The sequence below is a fragment of the Callorhinchus milii genome, unplaced genomic scaffold, assembly GCF_018977255.1.
Source record: "Callorhinchus milii isolate IMCB2004 unplaced genomic scaffold, IMCB_Cmil_1.0 Scaffold12, whole genome shotgun sequence".
Taxonomy (NCBI): Eukaryota; Metazoa; Chordata; class Chondrichthyes; order Chimaeriformes; family Callorhinchidae; genus Callorhinchus; species Callorhinchus milii.
Genome location: NW_024704753.1, coordinates 10,496,472 through 10,524,275, shown reverse-complemented (window position 1 = coordinate 10,524,275; position 27,804 = coordinate 10,496,472). Strand labels below are relative to the sequence as shown.

Here is a 27,804-nt window from a genome sequence, read left to right as displayed (position 1 = left end):
CACAAACAGTCGTGGATTGAGTGACCAAATTATTTTTTTTTGAAGGTTTTTTTAATATACCAGTGGTAAAGGATACAGTGCTGGCCAGGCTGTACAAACCACACATTTCCAGGCTGTATCTCTGCTCTGAGTTTCCAATCTCACCTGGGGTGCTATTAGGTAACTAGATTTAGGCTACAGTTAGCCTAGCACTCAATACTAGATTAGTCCTTGGGATGTCCTTCCAACATGAAAGGCACACTATAAATGCACTGTTGTTGTTGTAGATTAGGTTTAGGCTGCTCGCCGTGGTGACTTGTTACCTTTTTGACAGGTGAGGCAATCTATGAGTTTGCCTAACCAGAGGATCTTGTTACCATGACAATGGGCACTTTGTGCACGCACAGTGTCTTGGCCTCTCACCCATGGGCCTTGCTCCTGCAGTCTAACCCAATTTGCTCAGCTCCCGCTCGCTGGACTCGCAGTGCTCGCTGCAAGACATGGAAATTCTGGGTAAGGCAGCCAAGCTGCCACTGGCTACTCCCTCTCAGCTCACACAGGCCTGCTGCATATGCCTTGATCCCTCCCTCCACGCCACTGTCAGTAGCCGTGCCTGTAGCCAGTACGCCCCTAACCCCCGGAACTCACTGCCTTAAACCCTCCGCCTCACCCTCTCTTTATCTCTCTTTAAATCCCACCTGAAGACCTACCTCTTCAACCATGCCTCTGGTCACCTCCCTCTCCCACATGCTTGCCATTGTGTAGCGCTCCGAGATGCTACCCTGCGTAAAGAACACAATATAAATGTAAATAATTTGTGGTTCCAAAGATACCACCTTAATTCAACAAGACATAGAGTGGAGTTCTCTGGAATTATCTGGTAGAGCAGGCTCCTGGGTCAAACAGCCCCTTCCTGTTCCCAAATTCCGGATGAGAGTGGGGTCCACCACTAGATGGTATTGTTGTAATACACATCAACCTGATAGAACAAACCAATGCCACATATTCTCCTGGGAGAATGCTCAGTTACTAATGCCACGTTGGTGGTTTCAATCAGGTTGATGTATTTGAAATATTGCCCCCTGGTATACCTTTGATTATGTTGCCTTATCAGGCTGTTTGTTCCCTGCTCAGTCCACACAAAGCCCACTCTATCCGGGCCATTACCAACCCTCTCCATCTCATTCATCTAAACCTGAATATTCCTGAATATTCTTTCAGAGTCACTTCTCCAGCCTCGAATGAGACCTGCAGGTACCTGAACCTGTCCCTCAGGTAAATAGGATTCTCTATTTATAGCTACTATAAACTCCATCCCAGAGTTACTCGACTCGTTCCCTCCCTACCCTGTTCAAGGTACGGCTCAAGACCTTCATGACCACACTTTCAGGCATCTGTCTCCTCCCCAACCCTCAGCTTCCAACTCTAGCTCGGGTGCCCGACCAGCAGTTTTAAGCACTTTCCCAGTGTGAAAGCCACAAGATAAATATAAATGGTATTTTTTCAGTTATTTATTTTTCCAGGCTCCAAGAGCCTGTGCTTTGGCCAAAATCCAGCTACAAAGCAACAACAATAACAACAACTTGCATTTATATAGTGCTCTTCACGTGGGGTAGTGTCCCGGATCACTTCACAGTAGTGGAGTCTGACAACGAGCCAGGGGAAGTGGGAGGTGACAGTAAGGTGGGAAGGGACAGGCCAAGGCAGAGGGATTGAGGGAGAGAGTTCCAGAATTTTAGGGCTTAGTGACTGAAGGCACAGCCACTGACAGTGGAACAAAGGGCCCTAGAGACAAATAGGCTGGAGACAGCCGAACGGAGGCACCGGGGGTGGAATGGGGGGTAATGGGGGGTTTGGATAGGTAGGGAAGTGCGAGGACATGCAGTGATTTGAAAATGAGTGACAGGATCTTGAAATCGATCTGTTCTGTGATCGGGAGCCAAGCAAAGACTGGTGCGATGTGGGTATAGAGTTTTGTGCGCATGAGTATCCAGGCGGCGGGGTTTTCAAATAATTAGATTTGTATGGTGGAACTGGAGAAACTTGCGAGGAGGGCATTTGGAAGAATCCAGCCACGAATTGACGAAGGCGTGAACAAGGGTTTCAGCTGAGTCGGCTGTGAGGTACTGAGAGAGTCGGGCAATGTGGCGGATGTGGTAAAAAACGTTCCTGTTCAGGGAACAGATGTGTGGTAGAAAGGAAAGCTGGGGATCAAACCTGATGCCTAAGTTGCGTACAGGTTCAGTGAGTCTGAGGGAGAGCCTGGGGAGGTTGAGGAGTTCAGACCGGTAGGACATTGACGGGAATCAAAGAGTATGGCTATAGTCTTGCCGACAAAACCAAACCTGAGACCAGAGTGTGAGAGTTCCAGGGAGACACAGACAGCATATGCTGATTACAAATATATTCAGAAGCTTTCAAAGTAGATGCCAATATTTCACTGTCCCCTCTGCCGCAGCAATGTGCCTCATAGAGTATGTGTTCATCTCAGTCTGTCACTGTCCCTCCTACACTGTTCAGAAGCAAATACAATAAGGATGTAATCTATGAGGCATTTGCTGATTTTGTTGGGAATCTTTCCACACATCTACCACTCTGGAGCAGAACATTTTGTTCCTCAAAGGTCCAGTTCCATCTGAGGCTTTTAACATTAAACCTGCGTCCTCTTGTTCTGCCATCACTGGTTGGATCACGGAGTCTGTTCACATCACAGACACAGTGCCTGACAAGCCAACAAGCCTGCGCTGGTCTTTACCTCATCTGTGCCACTCATCACTTTAACAACCTAGATCATTTCCCCTTTTGTTATTTTCTATTGAGAACAAGGTTATCTCTACAAGCTTCTCTTCACACAACAAAGCTTTGCAATCTGCTATTATCTTCGCCTACAAGCACAGTCACTACACTTCACAATAAAATCCTGTGAAGCGCTTTGAGACATCTTAATGATGTGCTAAGGCCGTGCATCAAATGCAAGGATTATTATTACTGTATTATTATCCTTGTTGCTTTTCTCTGACCCTCTAACAGTTAGGAAACAGGCAGTTATAAATAGGAACTTTTTTAAGTTCTTCCTTCCCTTTCTCATTACTGACTCACCAATTCCTGAAACTAGCCTTTTATATCTAATCTGAACACTTGTGACATTCCTCCCTTCTCTCCAGTGTACAGTATGCAACAACAACAAAATTACAGTTGTATAGCCCCTTTCACGCCAGGAGGACATCCCAAGGCGCTGGCAACACGGAGACAATGCTTTCATTCCATTTAGAAGTTGTTGTCTGTCCTCTCACAATCCAGTGTCTTACAGCCCTGTGATGCAGTCTCTCGTATATAGGTGTTGCTGGTTTTAATTTCTTATTTATTTTTAATTTCTCACAAATAATATAATTTTTTATGTTGGTTTTATTTTACTAAAAATGGCCAACCTTTGGGTTATAAGGTCACCGTGGACATCACTTTCTGCAGGCTGGGCAGTTGAAGCCTCATCATCAAGCTCGCAGGAAATGACATCTGTGGAAACCTTATGACATCTGTCAGTCATTTTTCTATGATTAAAAAATTAAAGTATTTTAAAAGAAACATTTAATGACAGGAAGTAATCTTCCTCAATTTGGAGAAAATTGGAACCCTGACAAATTTTTATTGATTAAAATCAGAAACCGGGAAGTCCACTCACATGATCCTTTGTCAAAGGCCTTGCTGAAATCTAAATACATTATATTTATGCTCCCTCTGCACACATTTCTCTGTCAACTGTCCCCTCTGCATCAACAACACCATCGTTGATGAAAACATCGACATCATGGCCCTCACTGAAACCTGGATCACCCCAGATGACATCTTCTCCCTGACTGAGGCTACACCACTTGGTGATACCTTCCACTATGCCCCACATCCTGACCACCATGGTAGTGGTGTGGCCCTCATCACCAGGTCCTCATTTGCTCCATCCCCCTACTCCCTTCGGGTCATTCCCCTCCTTCAAGCACTTTACACTCTACCATCCCTCCAATATTTTCATCAATATTCTCCTGATTTATCATCCCCCAAAGTCTCCCCCACCTTCATCTTTGACATCTCCGCCTTCCTAGCTTCCCTCCACCTCTCGTCTGAATGCCTCCTCATCCTAGGTGACCTCAACCTGCACTTCACCCCCTCTTGCTCTATCTCCACCGACTTTTCTCTCCTTTCCTCTCACAACCTCTCCCTCCACATCCACTCTGCCACCCATGTTCATGGCCACCCACTGAACCTGGTGATTACCCAGGGCCTCAGTGTCTCAACACCAAAAACAAAATTACTTTTGTATAGTGCCTTTCACGTTGAGAGGATGTCCCAACAGAGTTTCGGGTCTGAGCTGAGGGTTGGGTTTGGGGATGGTGGAGGGCAGAGGGGAAGCAGGGAAGCATAAGGTGGAGTCCTGTAGCTCAGTGGTGAGAAAACAATAATAAATTGGTCATTTTCAATTCACGACTGTTTGTGGGACATTTCTGTGCGCGATTGGCTGCCGCGTTCGCCCACAAATATACAGTCAGTGATAAAGGTTACTGGTTACTGACCAGGATTCTGTTTGGAACGGGACAAGAAAGTGTTGGGTTTGTTTCCATATCTTCAGTTACTGGGGGCGGTAATACACTTGCTGAGTATGATTATTTGGGGAGCACTGAGAGGGTATATTGTATTACCAAGGAATTCCAAAGCTTTGTGAGAGGTTAGGGCATTTCGTGGCAGTATGCCCTGAGATGAGGTGCAGTATTTGTGGGCAGAACCATGAGATTTGTGGATGCCAGGCACTGAGAAAATGTAATTTGTCTGATGAGGAAGGGCACCGATATTGAGTGTGCCCGCACTCGTATGCAAACAAAGCAAGAGTGGAATTTAAGATGGGGGGAGAATGTGGAGTCCTGTAGCTCAGTGGTTAGAGCACTCGCTTTGCAAGCGAGAGACCTGAGTTCAATTCCAGACAGGGCGAAACCTTGGGCAAGTTTCCTTACTCCACACGCCTAATAATAATCCCTCCAAAAACAAAAACAATAATAAATTGGTCATTTTCAATTCACGACTGTTTGTGGGACATTGCTGTGCGCGATTGGCTGCCGCGTTCGCCCACAAATATACAGTCAATTCACTTTCACAGTGTGTTCTGTGAAGCGCTTTGGGACGTCCTCCCGACGTGAAAAGCGCTATATCAAATGCAAGTATTATTATTATATAAAAAGCAGTCGAAGAGGAGTATCTTGGAAGAGGCAAGGAAGGGGGAGAGGCGGAGGGACTGCGGGACAGAGTTCCAGAGGGTGGGGGCTGAGTGGCAGAAGGCCCGCCCACCAATAGTTGGGCAAGCGAGGCAGGGGATGTGAAACTGGCTCCTGGAGGCTGATGAGTGGAGGGAGCGAGCAGGATGGTAGGGAGTTAGGAGGTCGCAGAGATGGGGGGAGAAAGACCATGGAGGGCTTTCAAGGTGAGGACCAGGATCATGATCTGTATCCTCTGTATGATGGGATATCAGTGGGGTCGAGCGAGGATGAGGTTGGTAGGTTCACGGAGCCTGGTGCAGGAGAGGACACGGCTGCAGAGTTCTGGGTGATCTGAAGCCTAAGGAGGAAGGAATTGTGGAGGCCGGCAAGCAAGGAGTTTGCATAGTCAAGCCTCGATGTAATGAAGGGTAATGAGGGTTTCGACGGCCTGTGGTGTGAGACAGTGGTGGAGCCGGGTGACATTGCAGAGATGGGGGAAGGCAGAGTGGGTCATGGCACAGATATGGGGTAGAAAGGATAGCTGAGGATCAAACAAGACCTCAAGGTTCCGGACTGGCTTAGTAAGGTGCAGTATGCAACATGGATGGTGGTGCTGTCGCCTGAGGTGTGGATTCAATCAGGAGGGCCTCGGTCTTGTTGACGTTCAACTGTACAAAACAGGACATGATGTCTGACAAACTTTCTGTCAGGACAGCAGGGTTCCTGGAGTCGAGGGTGGAGGCAGAGAGATAGAGTTGGGTGTCATCTGCGTACATGTGGAAGTTGACCCCATGTCTGCGGATGATGTCATTAAGAGGGAGCATATAGATATTGAAGAGGAGGGGACCAAGGACAGCCCTGAGGAACACCGCACGAGACGGTGCTGGGGCTAGAGGAGAAACAGTTTGTGGAGATGAAGTGCAGGCGGTGTGAGAGGTACAGTCAAGGACAGAGCCATGAAGGTTGAGGCGAGAAGAGAAATGGTGGATGAGGATAGAATGGTCTACGGCGTCGAAGGCAGCAGAGAGGTCAAGGAGGATGAGGATGCAGAGGGAGACCTGGTTGGAGATGGACAGAATGTCATTTGTCACTTTGACTGGGGCTGTTTCTGTGTTGTGGGTGGCACGGAAACCCAATTGGAGGGGTTTGTGAAGGGAGTGGCGGGAGAGGAAGGAGCGAAGCTGGGAAGCAACAATCCATTCCAGGACCTTGGAGAGGAAAGGGATGTTGGAGATTGGGTGGTAATTTAAGAGTAGAGATGGGTCCAGGGAGAGTTCCCATCTGTGAGATCTCAGCACAATCACCGATAAAGCCATCTCAGATCATCATTTCATTTCCCTTAACTCCTCAATCCCTCCACTGCCATCCAACCCACCTCCATCTCCTACCGCCACTGGAAAACAATCTCTCCGTACTCCCTCTCTGCTGCCCTGGAGTTGTCTGAACTCCTCCCCCTCTGGCCTACCTCCCGCACCGACTTATCCTCCTCAGTCACTCTCCTCCACAACTCCCTCTCCATCATTCTCGATGCCCTTGCTCACCTCCCGAAGCACCTCCTGCTCATGCAACGCACCCTGGTACACCAGCCATCTCTGCTCACTCAAGGGTCAGGTTCTTGCTACTGAACGCACCTGGCTCAAATCTGATTTAACGGTCCACTGGCAGATCTGGCTGGATCACATAAAAAGTTACCGCTCTGCCGTTGCCTCTGCTAAAATCATCTTTCTATTCCAAGTTAATCTTGGAGGCCAACGACAAACCCAGGCTTCTCTTCTCCACTGCCAACCAGCTCCTCTGTCCACCCTATTATGCCTCACTCATCCTCTCCTCTAACTCCAACTGCGATGAGACCAAAATTGAGGGGATCCTTTCAGCCACCTCTGCCCTTCCCCCCCACCTCTCTGTCACACTCCAGCCCCTCCCTCCACATCTTCGAAACTGTCTTCCCCCTCCTCTCTCACCACCACTGTAACCTGCATGAAGCCCACCACCTGGGTCCCTCGACCCCATCCCTACCCCTGTCCTTATCTCCAAGCTCCACCTCCTCGCCCCTTTCCTCGTCATCCTCTCCCTGTCAACTGGCACCGTTCCCACCCTCCTAAAAACAGCTGTCATCACCCCATCCTAAATAAACCTTCCCTGGACTTATTGTTGCTCACTAACTACCACCCGATCTCCAGCCTTCCTTTCCAAGGTCCTTGAAAGAGTTGTTGCTTCCCAGCTTCACTCCTTCCTCTCCTGCCACTGCCTTTAGGAACCCCTCCAATCGGGTTTCCATTCTGTGTACAGCACAGAAACAGCCCTGGTCAAAGTGACAAATGACATTCTGTCTACCTGTGACCAGGGCTCCCTCTGTCTCCTCGTCTTCCTCAACCTCTCCGTTGCCTTTGACCCTGGGGACCACTCTAGCCTTCTCCACCACCTCTCCTCTAACCTCAACCTTCAAGGTTCTGTCCTTGAATGGTTCAGATCCTATCTTTCACACCATCTCCACTTTGTCCCCACAAACGGCTTCTACTCCTACCTCCGGACCATCTTGTGCAGTGTTTCTCACAACTCTGTCCTTGGTCCTCTTCTCTTCAACCTGTATATGCTTCCTCTTGGTGAAATCACTGCAGACATGGGGTCAACTTCCACATGTATGTGGATGACACCCAACTCTATCTCTCTGCCTCCACCCTCGACTCCAGGAGCACTGATGTCCTGACAGACTGCCTGTCAGAAATCAAGTCCTGGACGAGAGCCAACTTTCTACAGTTGAACGTCAGCAAAACCAAGCCTCTCCTGATTGGATCGTGCTTCAGGCACTGACAGTATCAACATCCACGGATGCACACTCCACCTCACCAAGCCAGTCAGGAACCTAGATGTCTTGTTCGACCCGCAACTGTCTTTTCTCCCCGAAATCCGTGCCATGACCTGCTCTGCTTTTCCCCCACCTTCACAACATTGCCTCACCCCTCCGGCTGCCGAAACCCTCATACGTGTCTTCATTACATCCAAGCTCGACTATCAACACCATGCTTGTCGGCCTTTCCAATCCTTCCCTCCACAAGCTGCAGATCATCCAGAACTTTGCAGCTCAATTCCTCTCTCACACCAGGCTCCGTGACTCCATCAAACCCACCCTCACCTGGCTCCCCATCCCTGAGGATTGAGTTAAAAATTTTCAACCTCACCTTCATGGCCTTGCCCTCTCCTACCTCTCCAACCTCCCTGATCAACCTGTTCGCTCAGCAGGCTCCAGCCTGCTCCATGTACCCCGCCAGACCTTTCCCACCATCGGCAGTCAGGCCTGCAGCCTCTCTACCCCCACCCTCTGGCACTTCATCCCACATTCCCTTCGCCTTTCTCCCACCCTTGCCTCCTTCAAGGCACGCCTCAAGACCCTCCTCTTTGACCGTGTCTTTGGCCACCCTCCTACCTATACCCTCCCTGCTCTCAAACTTCCCCCTAGCTTGGGTCCTGCCTATTCAGCACCTTGGGACGTTCTCCCAATGTGAAAGACCCTTTCCAAATGTAATACTGTATTGTATATGATATCCACTGTGTGGTTTCACACATGTGTAACGTTGGTAAGTACACTGGTCTATCACAGAGCATGGTCAGTGTCAGTCAACAATCCTGTGACCCTCTGGCTGGTGAGAAAAGGTGGTGAAAAAAGTTTTTTTGGGGTCAGTCGGGTGTCTGACAGGTGCAGAAACCAATCAACATGCTTACCATTATCTAAACCAAACTGAGGGTTCCATGCAACTCACCTACACATGAAAATTCCAGAGATATTTGATGTAATGGAATGCGCATTCTTTCCCGGGAGGGACACATCCTGCTTACCTAATTCAAGAAAGTATTAGGCACAGGTTGGCAAGAGCCAAGGTTTGGGGATCCAGGAGTGTGCATTGGGGTAACTGCTGGAGCCTAACCGGCTAAAACCATAAAGCTTGACATTGAGAGAACTGCCCAGCAAAATTTCCCACTGTTTGTCGAGCTAGGACCACCCTACCCGTTAAAGCTTTGGCTTGTTGGGATTACGGGAGCTGAGTGGGAAGAGACCTGCCCCCAGTGACTGTCTGCCCTTCCAGGTCCTGCCGATGAGTCAGGATGGGCTATGGTGTCATTAGCAGTGCTTGGAATACTGCAGACCCGCCTGGCTCAGGAATTGGACTAGAGATTGCCACAGAGTGTTGCGTCGATTCTGATATTCTGTTGCCAAACCTGTCACCTTGGAGCCAGTTCAGCTCCAAGGAGATCCTGCTAACTTTCCCCTCCCCAAGGAGGATAGTTACTAGTTGTTCATTTGACATCTGATAAGCATGGGTTTGAGCCCTCACTAGGTGGATGGCAGGTACCAAGAACTCACTTTGAGCTTCCTGGTTGACATTATAGATCAACATGAGATGCAGGAGAGCATTGCTACTACCTTCCTATCCGCAACTTGGTTGGGTATATAAAGTGAACTACTAAACAACAGGTAATAATAACCCAGTTCTCTTTCTCTCTAGAATGCAACAACAAAGTTTTAATCTTCAGAAATGTTGTCTTCGGGAAGTGTATTCGATGAAGAGGGAACAGTTTTTGCACTGGATCATTTTAGGATTTGATCCTCAAACTCTGGAGAAAATGCAACAATTTCAAAGTCTATCACACAGGCTTATCACATAAATCAGCCCAAAGTAGCAAGCCTTCAGCTCATCTCTGCACTGCGTTGAAAAGTGTGTTTACCGTGAGAATAACTGTGCAAATCAATCTCAAAAAGTTATTATTGAATTACAAAGTGTATTGAGGAAATGGAATGGTGTTTGGTTAGAACACTTCTTCTCTGGGACCAGGGCTCAGCAGCCCAGACAGACATTGAAGATAAAGCTCCCTCTGTTCTTTCAAGTCTCTTATCTCCCGCTCTCTGACTTTGCCAATCTATCACTCTCTATGTGGATTGTTTGGCTCCTGTCAGACAATGGATGAAGTGTTTGTTTCCATCTCTGTCCCATTGACTTGTTTGGGATCTTTCTCTCTCTCTTCCCCCCCCATCCCCTCCCTTTCCGGTTCCAGGATAATGCTAACTTTAGCATTGCTATTTTGGTTGGTTGGACTGGAAGTAACAAGAGGACCCTCACTTCTCCCTTACCCTCACAAGATACTATTCCCCGTTTTGTCCATGAAGCCTGGTTTATACCATCAGCTCCTCCCAGGAATCCCAGCTCATCCCAGAGCTATGGTTAGTAAAAAGCTGTCACCGACAATCTGCTAGTCATGGACCTAGTTTCACAGCGATGACCCTGAGTCCAGGTGGCACAAACTGAACCAGGCTGACATACACTGAGCTGGGCTGACACACAGATACTCACCCGCACAAAACTCTATCCCCACATCATCCGAGTCTGTCAAACTCCACTGGCTCCCAATTACCGAACAGATCGATTTCAAGATCATCTCACTCGGTTTAAAATCACTTCATGTCCTCCCACCTCCCTAACTATCTGACTTGCTTACCCCCACTCCACCACCCGCTGCCTCTACTCGGCTGGCTCCGGCCTCCTAGCTGTCCCTCATCCCATCCACCATTGGTGGCCATGCCTTTAGCCACTACACCCCGAAACTCTGGAATTCTCTCTCTCAATCCATCTGCCTTGCCCCCTCCTTCCCCACTTTCAAATCCTACCTAAAGACCTTCCTTTTTGATCGTGCTTACGGGCAGCTCTCCCCACCCTCTCTCCCTTTGGCTCAGTGGCAGACTCTGCCACTATCAAGTACTCTAAAATGCAACCCCACATGAAGAGCACTATATAAATGCAAATTGTTGTTGAGCCAGGCTGACACACGCTGAGCCAGCTGAAGCCGAGACTAAGTCAACTTGGCTGAGTTGCACGCTTGCCTCTGGATCAGAAGTTTGTGGGTCAAGCCCCATATTATAATATGAGCTCAGATTCCAGCAGTCTCAAGCATTGTTGAACACTCAATCTTTGGGCTGGGATGTTAAGATGAGCTCCCAGCTGCCGGCTCAGGTAGAAGGTTCAACAGCATCACGATACTTGAAAGGAGAAGGGAGTTTCTCCCGAGGTCCTGACCAACAACCCTTCAGATAAATTGGTGATGAATCTCCCAGCTGTTTGTGGGGCTTTGCTGCTGTGTTTGGCTACAAAAAGCAGTCACTAGTCTCACCCAATTGCCTGTGAAGCACTTTGCTTTATAGGTTTAGTGCTATAAAAGTGATTCTCTTATCCACTGAAATCCGCCAGCACTACTTTCACCCACATTTGACAAATCTTCAAAAAGTGTGTGAAAACCCAAGCTGCACACCCCCATACCTGGAATCTGTCCCCCGATGCAGTGAAGTCCTGATAACTTGTCACTCCAGGGGAAAACAGTTCAGTGAAGGATTATCTATAGCGGCCAGTTGGCCACATGTATAAACATAACAACAAAATTGCATTTGTATAAGCGCCTTTCACGTCGGGAGGATATCCCAAGGCACTGAAACATAAAAATAAATGATATTGACAGCATGATGACTTAAGTGCTAATGATAAATTAAGCCAGAATTGTGTTATCAGGAGTTTCCTATATTTATTTATGTGTTACCTGAGTGAAAGCCCTTAACCCTTTAATTCCTTGGAACAGGTTATTTCTGCAAAAATCATTTGCCAACCAATTTTTCAAAGGACAAACAAGAAATTGAACAGAAGAATCTCTTGGGTGCATGATTTATTGTTAAAATTAAGGCTTCTTTACTCTAATGTTTGCATTTTTGATTTTAATACTGCTACCTCCTCAAATGAAATCTCAGTTTAGCCTTAACCTCAGGCTCACAATTATTTTAACAAAAAATAAACTATTTCAATAAATGACTAACTTTGAATGTCTTTTTCTTGTTTATCCCATCTGTCCATGCAGTGAATGTTGGTGACATTCCTTAGGCTTGTCTGATGGGATAACTTAAGTTAGTCAATCATTGCCCCAAAGCTTCATTGAACATTTTCACTTCAGACTTGAATGATCATCACTCATTATCAAACTCTCTGACACAAGTTTCCACCGAAAGCCCTGGAACTCGTTCACAGATGCACCCTTCTGCCTAGTGGTAAAGGCGGTGCTCTATGTTGATGCTACGTTGCTCAGTGCAACATTGCCCATTAGTCCGAGACTAGTTAGCAGCAGTCAACTGAAATTAGCCTCGTCCTTTAGGCCTACCTTCACTCAGTGAACATCCGCCTGCTCATGTCTCCAGCCCTATTCCCACCTTTGGTGGTGGACTTTCAGCCATTCTGCCCCCACTCTCTGGAACTCCAGGGGTAACAATCCTTACCAAAAAAATGTTATCACTCAATCTACTACTGTTTGTGGGACACTGCTGTGCACAATCGCCCACAAGAGGTGATCTGAAACATCCTCTGGATGTGAAAGGTGCTGGATCAAATGTAAGGATTATTAATATTATTTTCAACCTTGAGGTCGTGCCCTTTAATCGTGTATATAATTCAAGATATTTTCCAGCCACTCGGAGACATCCCTTACACTGGCACCTGGGAGACAACCAACCTTACTGGGCTTTTGATCATAGCTGCTTTCCCCCACCCCAGGCAATCCCCCGTTCACACCTCCACAGCCTCTCCCACTCCAATTCTCTCCACACATAATAAAGGAGTTTATATTAGCAGTTGTTTAGGATCACTCTCTCCTACTCCCCCCCCCCCCCCCTCCTCCCAACATTGAATGATAGTTACCCATTCCTCTTCCTTTCTGTTGATGGGATTACTCGTTTAAAATGTGTATATAGAATATAATGTGTAGAATATAACCGTGTGTATATATAACTGTGTGTATATATATAACTGTGTGTATATATATAACTGTGTATATATATAACTGTGTGTATATATATATAACCGTGTGTATATATATAACTGTGTGTATATATATAACTGTGTGTATATATATAACCATGTATATATAACCGTGTATATATATATAACCGTGTATATATATATATAACCGTGTGTATATATAACCGTGTGTATATATAACTGTGTGTATATATATAACCGTGTGTATATATATAACCGTGTATATATATAACCGTGTGTATGTATATAACCGTGTGTATATATATCTAACCGTGTGTATATATAACCGTGTGTATATATATAACCGTGTGTATATATATAACCGTGTGTATATATATAACTGTGTGTATATATAACCGTGTGTATATATAACCGTGTGTATATATAACCGTGTGTATATATAACCGTGTGTATATATAACCGTGTGTATATATAACCGTGTGTATATATAACCGTGTGTATATATAACTGTGTGTATATATATAACCGTGTGTATATATATCTAACCGTGTGTATATATAACCGTGTGTATATATATAACCGTGTGTATATATATAACCGTGTGTATATATATAACTGTGTGTATATATAACCGTGTGTATATATAACCGTGTGTATATATAACCGTGTGTATATATAACCGTGTGTATATATAACCGTGTGTATATATAACCGTGTGTATATATAACCGTGTGTATATATAACCGTGTGTATATATAACCGTGTATATATATAACCGTGTGTATATATAACCGTGTGTATATATATATATAACCGTGTGTATATATATAACCACGTGTATATATAACCGTGTGTATATATAACCGTGTGTATATATATAACCGTATATATATATATAAACCGTATATATATATATAACCGTGTGTGTATATATATATATATAACCGTGTGTATATATATATAACCGTGTGTATATATATATAACCGTGTGTATATATATATAACCGTGTGTATATATATATATATAACCGTGTGTATATATATAACTGTGTGTATATATATATAACCGTGTGTATATATAACCGTGTCTATATATAACCGTGTGTATATATAACCGTGTGTATATATGTAACCATGTGTATATATGTAACCGTGTGTATATATATGACTGTGTGTATATATATGTGTGTATATATAACTGTGTGTATATATATAACTGTGTATATATATAACTGTGTATTTATATAACTGTATATATATAACTGTGTGTATATATATAACTGTGTGTATATATAACCGTGTGTATATATAACCGTGTGTATATATATAACCGTGTGTATATATAACCGTGTGTATATATAACCGTGTGTGTATATATATATAACTGTGTGTATATATATAACTGTGTGTATATATATAACTGTGTGTATATATAACCGTGTGTATATATAACCGTGTGTATATATATAACCGTGTGTATATATAACCTGTGTATATATATAACTGTGTGTATATATATAACTGTGTGTATATATAACTATGTGTATATATGACTGTGTATATATAACTGTATATATATAACTGTGTATATATATAACTGTGTTTATATAACTGTGTATATATATAACTGTGTATATATATAACTGTGTATATAATATAACTTATATTAATATATAACTGTGTATATATAACTGTGTATCTATAACTGTGTATATATAACTGTGTATATATAACTGTGTGTATATATAACTGTGTATATATATAACTGTGTATATATATAACTGTGTATATATATAACTGTGTATATATATAACTGTGTATATATAACTGTGTGTATATATATAACTGTGTATATATAACAGTGTGTATATATATAACTGTATATATATAACTGTGTATATATATATAACTGTGAATATATATAACTGTGTGTATATATAACTGTGTATATATAACTGTGTGTATATATATAACTGTGTATATATAACTGTGTATATATAACAGTGTGTATATATATAACTGTATATATATAACTGTGTATATATATATAACTGTGAATATATATAACTGTGTGTATATATAACTGTGTATATATAACAGTGTGTATATATATAACTGTGTATATATATAACTGTGTATATATATAACTGTGTATATATATATAACTGTGTATATATAACGGTGTATATATAACTGTGTATATATAACGGTGTATATATAACTGTGTATATATAACTGTGTATCTATAACGGTGTATATATAACGGTGTATATATAACTGTGTATATATATATAACTGTGTATATATAACGGTGTATATATAACTGTGTATATATAACTGTGTATATATAACGGTGTATATATAACTGTGTATATATAACTGTGTGTATATATAACTGTGTATATATAACTGTGTGTATATATAACTGTGTATATATAACTGTGTGTATATATAACTGTGTATATATAACTGTGTGTATATATAACTGTGTATATATAACTGTGTGTATATATAACTGTGTATATATAACTGTGTGTATATATAACTGTGTATATATAACTGTGTGTATATATAACTGTGTATATATAACTGTGTGTATATATAACTGTGTATATATAACTGTGTGTCAGGCAGACACCAAGTTGGGTTCTATTTACTGTGTGTATAATGGCTGTCCTGTCCCTCCAGGACAGACAGACACAGACAGACAGACACAGACAGACAGAGACAGACACAGACAGACAGACACAGACAGACACAGACAGACAGACAGACAGACACAGACACAGACAGACCGACAGACACAGACAGACAGACACAGACAGACAGACAGACAGACACAACCACATCAACAGAGACAGACACAGACAGACAGAGACAGACACAGACAGACAGACACAGACAGACAGACACAGAGACAGACAGACAGACACAGACAGACAGACAGACAGACACAGACAGACAGACAGACAGACAGACAGACAGACACACACACACAGACAGACACAGACACAGAGACAGACAGACACAGACAGACACACACAGACACAGGAGCACAGCCTCTCACTGAGAACTTTACTAATGTTTCTAATCTCCATCTCCGTACCGGGACAGTCACTACAATCCGCGCGGGTCAGCGGCCACTGCTGCAGCCAAACACCAGAGCGCCGGAGCCGTGCGCTGCCGCGGCCCCTCACCCCCCCCCCCCCGGGGCCCCTCACCCCCCCCCCCGGGGCCCCTCACCCCCCCCCCCCCCCCGGGGGCCCCTCCCCCCCCGGGGCCCCTCCCCCCCCCGGGGCCCCTCACCCCCCCCCCCCCCCCCCCCCCCCCCCCCCCGGGGCCCCTCCCCCCCCGGGGCCCCTCACCCCCCCCGGGGCCCCTCACCCCCCCGGGCCCTCACCCCCCCCCGGGGCCCCTCACCCCCCCCCGGGGCCCCTCACCCCCCCCCGGGGCCCTCACCCCCCCCCCGGGCCCCTCACCCCCCCCCGGGGCCCCTCACCCCCCCCCCGGGGCCCCTCACCCCCCCCCCGGGCCCCTCACCCCCCCCCCGGGGCCCCTCACCCCCCCCCCCCGGGGCCCTCACCCCCCCCCCGGGCCCCTCACCCCCCCCCCGGGGCCCCTCACCCCCCCCCCCGGGGCCCCTCACCCCCCCCCGGGGCCCCTCACCCCCCCCCCCCGGGGCCCTCCCCCCCCCCGGGGCCCCTCCCCCCCCGGGGCCCCTCACCCCCCCCCCCCGGGGCCCCTCCCCCCCCCGGGGCCCCTCCCCCCCCCGGGGGCCCCTCCCCCCCCGGGGCCCCTCCCCCCCGGGGCCCCTCACCCCCCCCCCCCGGGCCCTCACCCCCCCCGGGGCCCCTCCCCCCCCCGGGGCCCCTCCCCCCCCCCCCGGGGCGGCCCTCCCCCCCCGGGGCGGCCCCTCACCCCCCCCCCCGGGGCCCCTCACCCCCCCCCCCCCCCCCGGGGCGGCGCTCTGTGGCGCTCAGTCTGTGCTGGACACCAGGACTCCCTCCCTCTCTGCCAACCGCGATTGATCAGCTGACCTTGTGTCTGATTAACCGCAGAGTGTGGCCGACATTCCCTCATTCCGGTGTTGTGGGTTTGTTGGGTTGTGGGTGAGTTTGGCTTCACACTTTTCTTTGTTAAGCTTAGCTGTGATTTCACCCTCAGGCCTCGGACTGTGGCCCCTTTCACGTCAGGAGGACTTTGCAAAGAACAACTTGTGTTTACAGAGCCCTTCACAAGGGATAGCGTCTCAGAGCACTTAACAGTGGCGGAACTTCACTCAGAGTCAAGGGGAGAGAAGAGGTGACCGTAAGCGCTCAAGCGCTCTGGGACGCAACCCTGCGTGAGGGACGCATTCATAAATACAAATTGTTATTGTCAAAGAAAAAGGTCTTGAGACGTGATCTAAAAGAGGGGAAGGAAGGGCGAGGCGGAGGGAGAGAGCTGCAAAGCTTCTGGGTGTAGTGGCTGAAAGTGTGGTGTGCAGCACAGGAAGGGCACACAGGAAGCCAGAGCCAGAGCCGAGCAGAGCTGAGCCGAGCAGAGCCGAGCCCGAGCAGAGCCAGAGCCCGAGCAGAGCCAGAGCCAGAGCCCGAGCAGAGCCCGAGCCCGAGCAGAGCAGAGCCCGAGCAGAGCCCGAGCCAGAGCCAGAGCCCGAGCAGAGCCCGAGCCCGAGCAGAGCCCGAGCAGAGCCAGAGCCCGAGCAGAGCCGAGCCCGAGCAGAGCCGAGCCCGAGCAGAGCCCGAGCCAGAGCAGAGCCCGAGCCGAGCAGAGCCAGAGCAGAGCCCGAGCAGAGCCGAGCCCCAGCAGAGCAGAGCCAGCTGAGCAGAGCCCAGCAGAGCAGAGCGAGCAGAGCCAGAGCCGAGCAGAGCAAGAGCCAGAGCAGAGCCAGAGCCGAGCAGAGCCTGAGCCGAGCCGAGCAGAGCAGAGCCGAGCAGAGCCTGAGCCGAGCAGAGCCCGAGCAGAGCCAGAGCCCGAGCAGAGCCCGAGCAGAGCCAGAGCCCGAGCAGAGCCCGAGCAGAGCCAGAGCCCGAGCAGAGCCCGAGCAGAGCCAGAGCCCGAGCAGAGCCAGAGCCGAGCAGAGCCAGAGCCGAGCAGAGCCAGAGCCTGAGCCGAGCAGAGCCAGAGCCGAGCAGAGCCTGAGCCGAGCAGAGCCGAGCAGAGCCAGAGCCGAGCAGAGCCAGAGCCCGAGCAGAGCCTGAGCCGAGTAGAGCCGAGCAGAGCCAGAGCCGAGCAGAGCCAGAGCCGAGCAGAGCCTGAGCCGAGCAGAGCCCAGCAGAGCAGAGCAGAGCCCAGCAGAGCAGAGCAGAGCCCAGCAGAGCAGAGCAGAGCCCAGCAGAGCAGAGCCCAGCAGAGCAGAGCAGAGCCAGCCGAGCAGAGCCCAGCAGAGCAGAGCCCAGCAGAGCAGAGCAGAGCCAGCCGAGCAGAAGTGGCGGGTAGTGGAGAGGGGAAAACGCAGGTCAGAAACATAGGGAGGTGACCGGCGGTGAAGCGATTTGTATGAGTGAGAGGATCTTGAAGTTGATCCGTTCTATGATAGGGAGCAGTGAAGCCTAGAGAAAACTAGTGCAGTGGGAGTGTGGAGTTTATTGTGGGTGAGAATATAGGTGGGGGGGTTCTGAATCAGTTGTAGTTTGAGCTGAGGGGACCAGTGAGGAGCTTCGGAGTGTAGTGACTATATTTGTAAGCAAATGCGGCCACCAGTTAGCACAGATCAGTCCCACAAACAGCTATGAAGTGAATGACTGATTTTTATCATGGGAATTGTTGCCCAGGACACCGGGAGAGAGGAACAACAACAACAATAATATTACATTTGTATACAGCCTTTCACGTCGGGAGGATGTTCCAAGGCGTTGGACAGTCAGAGGTTCGGACCTGAGCTGGGAGTCAGGATTGTGGATGGCGGAGGGCAGGGGGAGAAGCAGGGTGATCGAAAACACGGTTGAAGAGGAGGGACTTGAGATGGGTCTTGAAGGAGGCAAGGGAGGGGGCGAGGAGGAGGGACTGTGGAATGGAGTTCCAGAGGGTGGGGGCGGAGTGGCAGAAAGTCCGTCCTCCTTGGTGGGGTGGGCGAGGCGGGGGAAGTGAAGCAGGCCGGAGCCCGTTGAGCGGATGAACTCCTTTTTGAACAATGCTATGGGATTTTTAATCTTATCCAAAGGACAACGCCTCCGACAATGCAGTGCTTCCCCATTGTATTGGAGCACAGTGAGTACTCAAGACTATGAGTTCAAAGTTCAGACTTGGGGTTTGAGCATATAAATTGTAATAATCTTCATGTTCATCATTTCAGTTTCCCTGACAGAAAATCTGTCAGATATCAAGTCCTGGACGAGAACTTTCTTCAATTGAATGTCAACAAGACCAAGGCCCTCCTGTTCGGCTCACGTCAGCGCCTCCTCACCTCAGGCGGATTCACCATCCATGGATGCACATTCCACCTTACTAAACTAGTCCAGAACCTTGGTATCTTGTTTGACCCTCAACTATCCTTTCTACACCACATCTGTTCCATGACCCACTCTCCCTACCCCCACCTCAGCAACATCGCCCGTCTCCGCCACTGCCTCACACCGAAACCCTCCTACGCACATTCATAACATCGAGACTTGACTATGCAAACTCTTGCTTGTCGGCCTCCGCATCTCTTCCCTCCATAGAGTGCAAATCATAATAATAATAATCCTTGCATTTGATATGGCGTTTTTCACGTCTTCTAGATAATAATAATAATAATAATAATCCTTGCATTTGATATAGCGCTTTTCACGTCAGGAGGACGTCCCAAAGCGCTTCACAGAACACACTGTAAAGTGAATTGACTGTATATTTGTGGGCGAACGCGGCAGCCAATTGCGCACAGCAATGTCCCACAAACAGTCGTAGATTGAAAATGACCAATTTAATTATTGTTTTTGGTTTTGGAGGGATTATTATTAGGCTCTGTGTGGAGTAAGGAAACTTGCCCAAGGTTTCGCCCTCTGCCTGGAATTGAACTCAGGTCTCTCACTTGCAAAGCGAGTGCTCTAACCACTGAGCTACAGGACTCCACAGATGTCTCAAAGCGCTTCACAGAATATATTGTAAAGTGAATGGACTGTATAGTTGTGGACGAAACGTGGCAGCCAATTGCGCACAGCAGCGTCCCACAAACAGTCGTGGATTGAAGTGACCAATTTATGATTTTTGTTTCTAGAAGGATTATTATCAGGTGTGTGGAGTAAGAAAACTTGCCCAAGGTTTCGCCCTGCTGGTAATCAAATCCAGGTCTCTCGCTTGCGAGCCGAGTGTTCTAACCACTGAGCTACAGGACTCCACATCCAGAACTCTGCAGCCCGTGTCCTCTCCCTCACCAGGCTCTGTGACTCTATCATTCCCATTCTCGCCCACCTTCACTGGCTTCCCTTCAATCAGAGGATACAATTCAAGATCGTGGTCCTCACTTTCAAAAGCCCTCCATGGCCTTGCTTCCCCCTTCCTCTGTGACCTCCTTACCCCCTACCATCCTGCCCGCTCCCTCCGCTCAGCGGGCTCCAGCCTGCTTCACATCCCCTGCCTCACCCACCCCACCATTGGCCAGGCAGGTGGGCTTTCTGCCACTCTGACCCTTCAAGACCCATCTCAAGACCCTCCTCTTCAACTGTACTTACGAACACCCTGTTTCCCCCCTTGCCCTCCACTTTCCCCAATCCCGACCCCCAGCTCGGTTCCAAAACACTGACTGTCCAACGCCTTGGGACGTCCTCCCGACGTGAAAGGCGCTATACAAATATAATTTTGTTGTTGTTGTCAATTAATTCTCCCTCTTTTTCAACCACCATCTCCCAGATAAAGCCCACCACCTGCTGCCTCGACCCCCTCCCCACCTAGTTGCTGGTCACCCAACTCTCCCTCTTCTCCCCTTGCTGGCCGACACAGTCAACCAGTTGCTCTCCTCAGGTTCTGTTCTTCTCTCATTAAAACCGGTGTCATCACTCCCCTCCTCAAAAACCCCACCCTTGACCACTCCAACCTCACAAATTACTGTCCCATTTCCAACCTGCCCTTCCTTGCCAAAGCTCTGGAATGCGTTGTCGCTAACCAGCTTTGTTCTCACCTCTCCCTCCACACCCTCCTTGAGCACCCCCACCCACCCCCTCCCAGTCTGGTTTCCGCCCTGCACACAGCATAGGGATGGCACTTGTCAAGGTCACAAACAACGTCCTTTCTCTCTGTGACCTCTCTGTGCCTCCTTGTCCTCCTGGACCTCTCCGCCACATTCGACACAAGTCGACCACGCCATCCTCATCCACCACCTCTCCTCCCTCATACACCTTAGTGGTACCGTACTAGTCTGGTTCGAATCCTACCTAACCGCTTCACCTTATCTCTTCAAACAGTTTCTCCACTCACCCCCACCTGGTCACCTGTGGTGTACCACAGAGCTCCATCCTTGACCCCCTCCTTTTCCTCATCTATACACTCTCTCTTGGCGATTCCTACAACTAAATATTGACAAGACGGAAGCCATACACATTGGCTCCCATCAGTGTCTGCTATCCTGAGGCTCTGACCTCCTCAACCTCCCTGGCCTATTCCTCAGACTTACCAGTGCGCAACCAAGGCATCTGGTTCGACCCACAGCTGTCCTTCCTTCCCCACATCCTGTCCCTGACAAGGACCACCTTCCTCCACTTCCGCCACATTGCCTGCGTCTGACTATATCTTACCCCAGACGCAGCCGAAACACTGTTCCATGCGTTTGTCACCTCCTGACTTGACTTTTCAAACGCCCGTTTCGCCGGTCCCTCCAGCTCCACAATGCACAGGATCCAGTTGATCCAAAGCTCCGCCGCCTGAATACTCACCTGTATTAAACTCCATACCCAAATCACACCAGTTCTAGCCAGACTCTAATGGCTCCCTATCGCCAAACAGATCGATTTCAAGTTCCTCACACTTGTTTTCAAATCCCTTCATGCCCTAGCACCTTCCAACGTCTCTGACTTACTTACCCCCTCAACCTACAACCCACTGCCTCTGCTTGACTGGCACCGGCCTTCTGCATGTCTTTCATGCCCTCAATTCCACCATTGGGCGCTGCATTTTCAGCCAGTACGTCCGAAACTCTGGAATACCCTTCCTCTATCCCTCCACCTTGCCCCTTCCTTCTCCATCTTCAGGTCATGCCTGAAGACCTTCCTCTTCGACAGTGCCTATGGTCAGCTTCCCCTCCCTCCGGCTTGGCGTCGTGCTCTGCCACTGTCAAGCACTCTGGGATCCCAACGTGTGCATTGGAGTACTTCATGGCTGTTTGTGGGGCATTGCTGTGTGTAATTTTGCTGCCACGTTCACCTACAAATGTACCCTGCGTGAGGGGCACTATATAAATGCAAGTTGTTGTTACACTCTGAAGTAATTCATGTGAAGCACTTTGAAATGCTTCGACCACATGATAAAGTTGTATCAGATGCAAGAAATATTATTATTATTGTTATTATCCATGGTGATGGGTTTCCGCATGTATCCCACATCCAGCTGACCAACAGAAAATGTGGAATGGAAAAACCTGTGAGTCTATGGAAAAAGAGAAAGATGTTTTTCTTGGGTCCTGGGCAAGAATCCTCCAGTTAAAATTGGTGATTCACCTCATCACCTCAGTGTGGGACGTTGCTGTGTGCAAATGTGGCTGCCAATTTGCACACAGCAACGTCATTGCTCTCTAAAGTAATTCCTGTGAAGTGTGTAGACATTTTGACATGTAAAGTGCTGTACAAATACATGTTCTCTCTTTTATGCAGACTGAAAACTGAGCCATTGACTTTCTGATGCAATGAGCAGAGCAGCCATTACCCTGGTCAGGACGGGGATCATCCTGCTCTGGCTCTACCCTTTGACTCCAGGCCGGGAAAGGAAACAGACAAAGTGGCCTGTTATATCTGACAAACCCTTTATTGTGGTGTGGAACGCTCCCACAGCAAACTGCAAATCAGTATATGGCATAGACCTGGGCCTGGATGTTTTTGACATTGTGGCAAACCAAAATGCTACATTTATTGGACAGAACATCACCATATTTTACTACGATAATCTGGGCTATTACCCATACTATACTGCAGCTGGAGCCTCAGTGAATGGGGGTGTCCCTCAGAATGGCAGTCTGAAGGCACACCTCGCCAAGGCCCAGGCGGACATGGAGAAAGAGATCCCATTAACGGACTACAGTGGTCTCTCTGTCATCGACTGGGAGGCTTGGAGGCCCTCCTGGATAAGGAACTGGGCTAAGCAGGCCATTTACCGCCAAAAATCAGAAGAGCTGGTCCGAGAGGAGCATCCACGTTGGCCTGAAAGTCAGGTGACCAGGCAAGCCCAGGTTGAATTTGAACAAGAGGCCCAGGCCTTCATGGGACAGACACTGAAGTTAGCTAAAGGCCTGAGGCCTAGTGGGCTGTGGGGCTATTATGGTTTTCCCTGTTGCTATAACAGCATAGATGGGATGGCTTCTGAGAATTACACGGGCAAGTGTCCCGATGTGGAGAAAGAGAGGAACGACCGGCTGGGCTGGCTCTGGAGGGAAAGTGTGGCCTTGTACCCAAGCATCTACCTGAATGAGCAACTGCGCTCTTCGCAGAGAGCCCTGAAATATGTTCATCACCGTGTCGGAGAGGCCCTGCGGCTGGCAGAGGTGCGAGAGAACGTCAGCCTCCCTGTGCTGCCATATGCTCGCATTGTGTATGTGAGCACCATGGACATCCTGACCCAGGTACACAAACTGTCAGCCCACAGCATGCACTGTGGTCAAAGTCTCCATGGAGTTAGACTGGTGTAGACGGGGGTGTGGGTCAGAGAACAGGGCGCAGATGAGGTAGGAATCATGGTTGGGGGAAGGGAGAGGTCACGTTGAGAGAGAGACCATGGTCACGGGAGGGGTCACTGTCAAGGGAGGGGTCACAGTCAGGGGTGGGGTTACAGTCAGCGGAGGGGGGAATCTTGGTTTTGTAATTTCGGAGATGGCTAAACGGCCCTCATATTCATTACGACAGGGTCTGTGTCAGGGTAAAGGCCCCTGCCCTGATTACGGCTATCGAGAGCCAGGGTCAGGCTCGTTCAAACCTGTGACCATTTTGATGTTTTTTTCACTAAATGTTCAGATTGACCTGGTGCACACGATTGGAGAGAGTGCAGCGATGGGAGCCGCTGGGGTTGTCCTGTGGGGGAACGGGGACTATGCTCGATCCCAGGTAAAGCCTCATTCAGTGCTCCGTGTGATAACACACAGCAGTGTCTAACATTACACAATAAGCTGCATAATTGGTACAACCCCTTTCACATCAGGAAGATATCCCAAAGCTTTTCACAGGATTCACTGTAAAGTGCAATGACTATATTTGTAGGTGAATGCTGCAGCTCAATTAAGCAGAGCAATGTCCCACAAACAACTATAGGCTGAGTGACCAATTTTATTTGGGGACTTGTTAGCCAAGACACCAGGAGAAACTCTCTATCTTTTCGAATAGTGCCAGGGAATCTTTAATGTATCCTTAAGGGGGATAGCCGGGGGGTACCCCACTTCCTGCGCTGGACAGGCAGACAGGACCTTGGTTTAATGTCTCATCTGAAGGAATACACATCCTCTTCCCAGAGCGATTTCAGCAGCCTGCTCCCCTAATCCTAATCCTCGGGTCTACACTGGAGTGTCACTTCAGATTGTGCAAGTTCAAGTCCTGGCACAGGGTTTGAGCCCACAACTTTCTCACTCAGAGGCGAGAGTGCTATGAAGAAAAGAGAAGTGTTTCTCCCTCCCAGTATCCTGGCCAACAATCTCCCAAATAAAATTGGTAATTTGTTTCATGGCTGTTTGTAGGACATTGCTGTACAATTTGGCTGCCACATTCACCTACAAATCCACAGTCACTGCACTTCACAGTAAATTCTGTGAAGCACTTTAAGGTGTCCTCCTGTTGTGAAAGTGTGATGTGCGCTGTACCAAATGTAAGGATGAATATTATTTTGTTTCAGTCCAAACAAAAAATTGCAATTCAGAGATTGTTTTGGGTCACACTCCATCACCATAATTGACACTGAGAGATCCACATTTGTATGAAAAATTCTTTCTGGAATGGAATACACATTTTCAGCACCCCACTCACCTAATCCTAAAAAATATATTACAAGCAGGTAGGCAAGAATCAAGGCTTGGGGTCATGTGCATTGGAGTACTGCAGGAGTTTAGTCAATTAAAATCACACAGCTTGCCCCTAGGACTACCCTACTGCTAGAGCTTTGGCTTGCAGGGTTACCGGGAGCTGAGTGGGAAGAGTTCCTGCCCACTGTGACCATTCAGTCCTACTGATTAGCCAGACTAGTTGGTCAGGCTCTTGAAGTAATGGCTAAGGTACCAACACTGGTTGGCCTATGTTGAATACTGGAGCATCATGCTGTGAGCTCAAAGTCCTGACATGGGAGATGGGAAGAGTGACATTTACGGTTTGCCTGTTCTCTAGGAGTCCTGTGAAGTGGTGAAAGCGTACATCAGTGGTGTCCTGGGTCACTACATTGTCAATGTGACAAGTGCTGCGGCACTGTGCGCTCGGGCACTGTGCTCCAGTCACGGCCGGTGCGTGAGAAAAGATGAGGGCGCCAGAATTTATCTGCACCTGAACCCTGAGACCTTCACCGTGAGGAGGAACCTGGAACCAGGGGGACCCCACTTCCTGCTGTGGGGCAACCTGGCAGAGGAGGACCTGAAAAGAATGCAGGACAGTTTCCAATGCCAGTGTTATTGGGGCTGGAAGGGCACACACTGCCAGGAGAGCCACAGCATAGAGAATTGACACTTGTAATGAAACACACGATTATGTTACAATTAAAATGTTTTCGTTTACAATGTACGTAGCAACAAATTGCAATTTATACAATTTCTACTTACACAGTGCCTTACACAATGGGAGGACATCTTGAAATTCTTAAAATTCACTGCTGGCAGGGCACCCGAACTGGGGGCAGGAACTAAATGCAGTGAAGGGGAGGGGAAAGATGACCAAAAGCACAGTTAAAGAGACAGGTCCTAAGCGAGTCAGTGGGCCTCCAGGATGGAGTAGGGACAGAAAGACTGGAATCCCACTCGTCGATGGTGGGTGATTATGACAGGGGGCATAAAGCAGGCTGCTGCCTGCTTTGATTGCTGAGCCTATCGAAATGGGTTAGACTACATTTGTATTGTATTGAGTAATGGAGCATTGGAAGGCAAGGATGGGATGATGCGGATGAGAATTTTGGGTGAGCTGGACCTTGAAAGTATATTGAGGCTGATGGTGTAGCGAGGGAGAGAAGGTGAAAGAATGAGTGGGTGTTTGAGGGAGTTCTGAGTTATGACCCCGTGTCCCCTGTGTGATTGCATGCTTGTTGACACAACATGGTTCACAGTTGTACAGCTCCTGTTAACCAACCTGGGGTCAGAACCATCACAGTGCCTGCCAACACCGCCCAAACCCAGCCCCAACCTACACCCCAAACATTACCGTCAGAATACTGCCAGAATTAAAATATGTAACCGAAAGTCAACCAACAGCCCAAAATTAGGCCAATATAAATACACAGTCTTTACAGTATATCATTTGAAGCACTTTGGGATATCTCAACGATGTGATGAGGCACTATATTAAATAACAAGATTTGTTATTAATATTCTGTTGCCTATCAGCCTAACATCAGTAGGAGGGAAACTTCAAGAGACTATAATCCGGGACAAAATTAATTTTCACTTAGAAAAATATGGGTTAATAAAGGACATCCAACACGGATTTGTTAAAGGCAGATTGTGTCTGACAAACCTAATAGAGGTTTTTCATGAATTAACGGAGAGCGTGGATGAAGGTAGTGCAGTTTATGTAGTTTATATGGATTTTCAAAAGGCTTTTCATAAAGTACCACATAATAGATCTGTTAGAAAAATTGCCCATGGTTTTAAAGGTACAGTGGTAGGATGGATACAAAACTGTCTGGGGGACAGAAAGCAGAGAGTAGTAGTCACTGGTGAAACGGGCAGACACGTGGCAGATGAAATTTAAGGTTGAGAAATGCGAAGTAATGGATTTTGGGAGGAAGAATGAGGAGAGGCAATATAAACTGATGCTACAATCCAAAAGGGGGTGAAGGAACAGAGAGACTTGGAGGTTCATATAAGTAAATCTTTGAAGGTGGCAGAACAGGTAGATAAACCTGTTAAAAAAATAATAATAATAATCCTTGCATTTGATATAGCACTTTTCACGTCTTCTCGACGTCTCAAAGCGCTTCACAGAATATACTGTAAAGTGAATTGACTGTATATGTGTGGGCGAACGCGGCAGCCAATTGCGCACAGCAATGTCCCACAAACAGTCGTGGGTTGAAAATGACCAATTTATTATTGTTTTTGGAGGGATTATTAGGTGTGTGGGGAAAGGAAACTGCCCAAGGACTCGCTCTGCAGGGAATTGAGCCCACGTGTCTCGCTGAGAGAGTGGGGGAGTGGGATTGATTTGGAAGCTCTGTTCAAAGAGCGGCCACAGACATGATTGGCCGAATGGCCTCTTTCTGAGCTGAACGATCCTACGATTGTAAGGAGCTCAAAAGCAGCTCTCAATAAACAGGTGGATTTTAGTTTCTTACCATAGAGGCCTCACGGCTCGCGGGGACCATCCCATTGGACCATCCACCTGCCCATCACCCCGTCTCGCGCTCCCATTGGACTCTTTGCCCGTCTCCGTTTCTCTTCAGCCGCGCGCAGCCTCAGTGCTGGGGGTCGGGTGCCGCCCCGCCCC

General features: G+C 47.9%; 2 protein-coding genes across 6 annotated transcripts in view; both read left to right on the top strand.

Annotated features, from left to right (window-relative positions):
• LOC103176599 (solute carrier family 26 member 6) overlaps positions 1-12,062 on the top strand; it is a 76,348-nt gene extending 64,286 nt beyond the window's left edge. For all 4 annotated transcript variants that reach the window (XM_007890242.2, XM_007890241.2, XM_007890238.2 and 1 more), the window contains one exon: positions 9,719-12,062. In XM_007890242.2, coding sequence (XP_007888433.1) covers positions 9,719-9,739 — 21 coding nt within the window. In that variant the 3' untranslated portion in view covers positions 9,740-12,062. The remainder of the gene's footprint in view (positions 1-9,718) is intronic.
• Positions 12,063-18,459: 6,397 nt separating this feature from the next.
• Positions 18,460-25,883, top strand: LOC103176598 (hyaluronidase-1). 2 transcript variants are annotated; one of them, XM_042339758.1, is made up of 4 exons: positions 18,460-18,476; positions 22,801-23,762; positions 24,151-24,240; positions 25,504-25,883. In XM_042339758.1, exons 2-4 carry the CDS (start codon positions 22,833-22,835, stop codon positions 25,831-25,833), a joined length of 1,350 nt encoding a protein of 449 aa, XP_042195692.1. In that variant the 5' UTR covers positions 18,460-18,476; positions 22,801-22,832; the 3' UTR covers positions 25,834-25,883. The 2 variants fall into 2 exon arrangements, with proteins under 2 accessions (XP_042195692.1, XP_007888428.1); XM_007890237.2 differs by lacking the exon at positions 18,460-18,476 and adding an exon at positions 19,372-19,486.
• Positions 25,884-27,804: the final 1,921 nt, after the last annotated feature.

Bases quoted from the DNA above. Each gene is read 5' to 3' on its own strand.
- LOC103176598 (XM_042339758.1), top strand. From the start codon at position 22,833: ATGAGCAGAGCAGCCATTACCCTGGTCAGGACGGGGATCATCCTGCTC. The intron at 23,763-24,150 runs GTACACAAACTG...CTAAATGTTCAG, and splicing joins CCATGGACATCCTGACCCAG to ATTGACCTGGTGCACACGAT. The intron at 24,241-25,503 runs GTAAAGCCTCAT...CCTGTTCTCTAG, and splicing joins GGGACTATGCTCGATCCCAG to GAGTCCTGTGAAGTGGTGAA.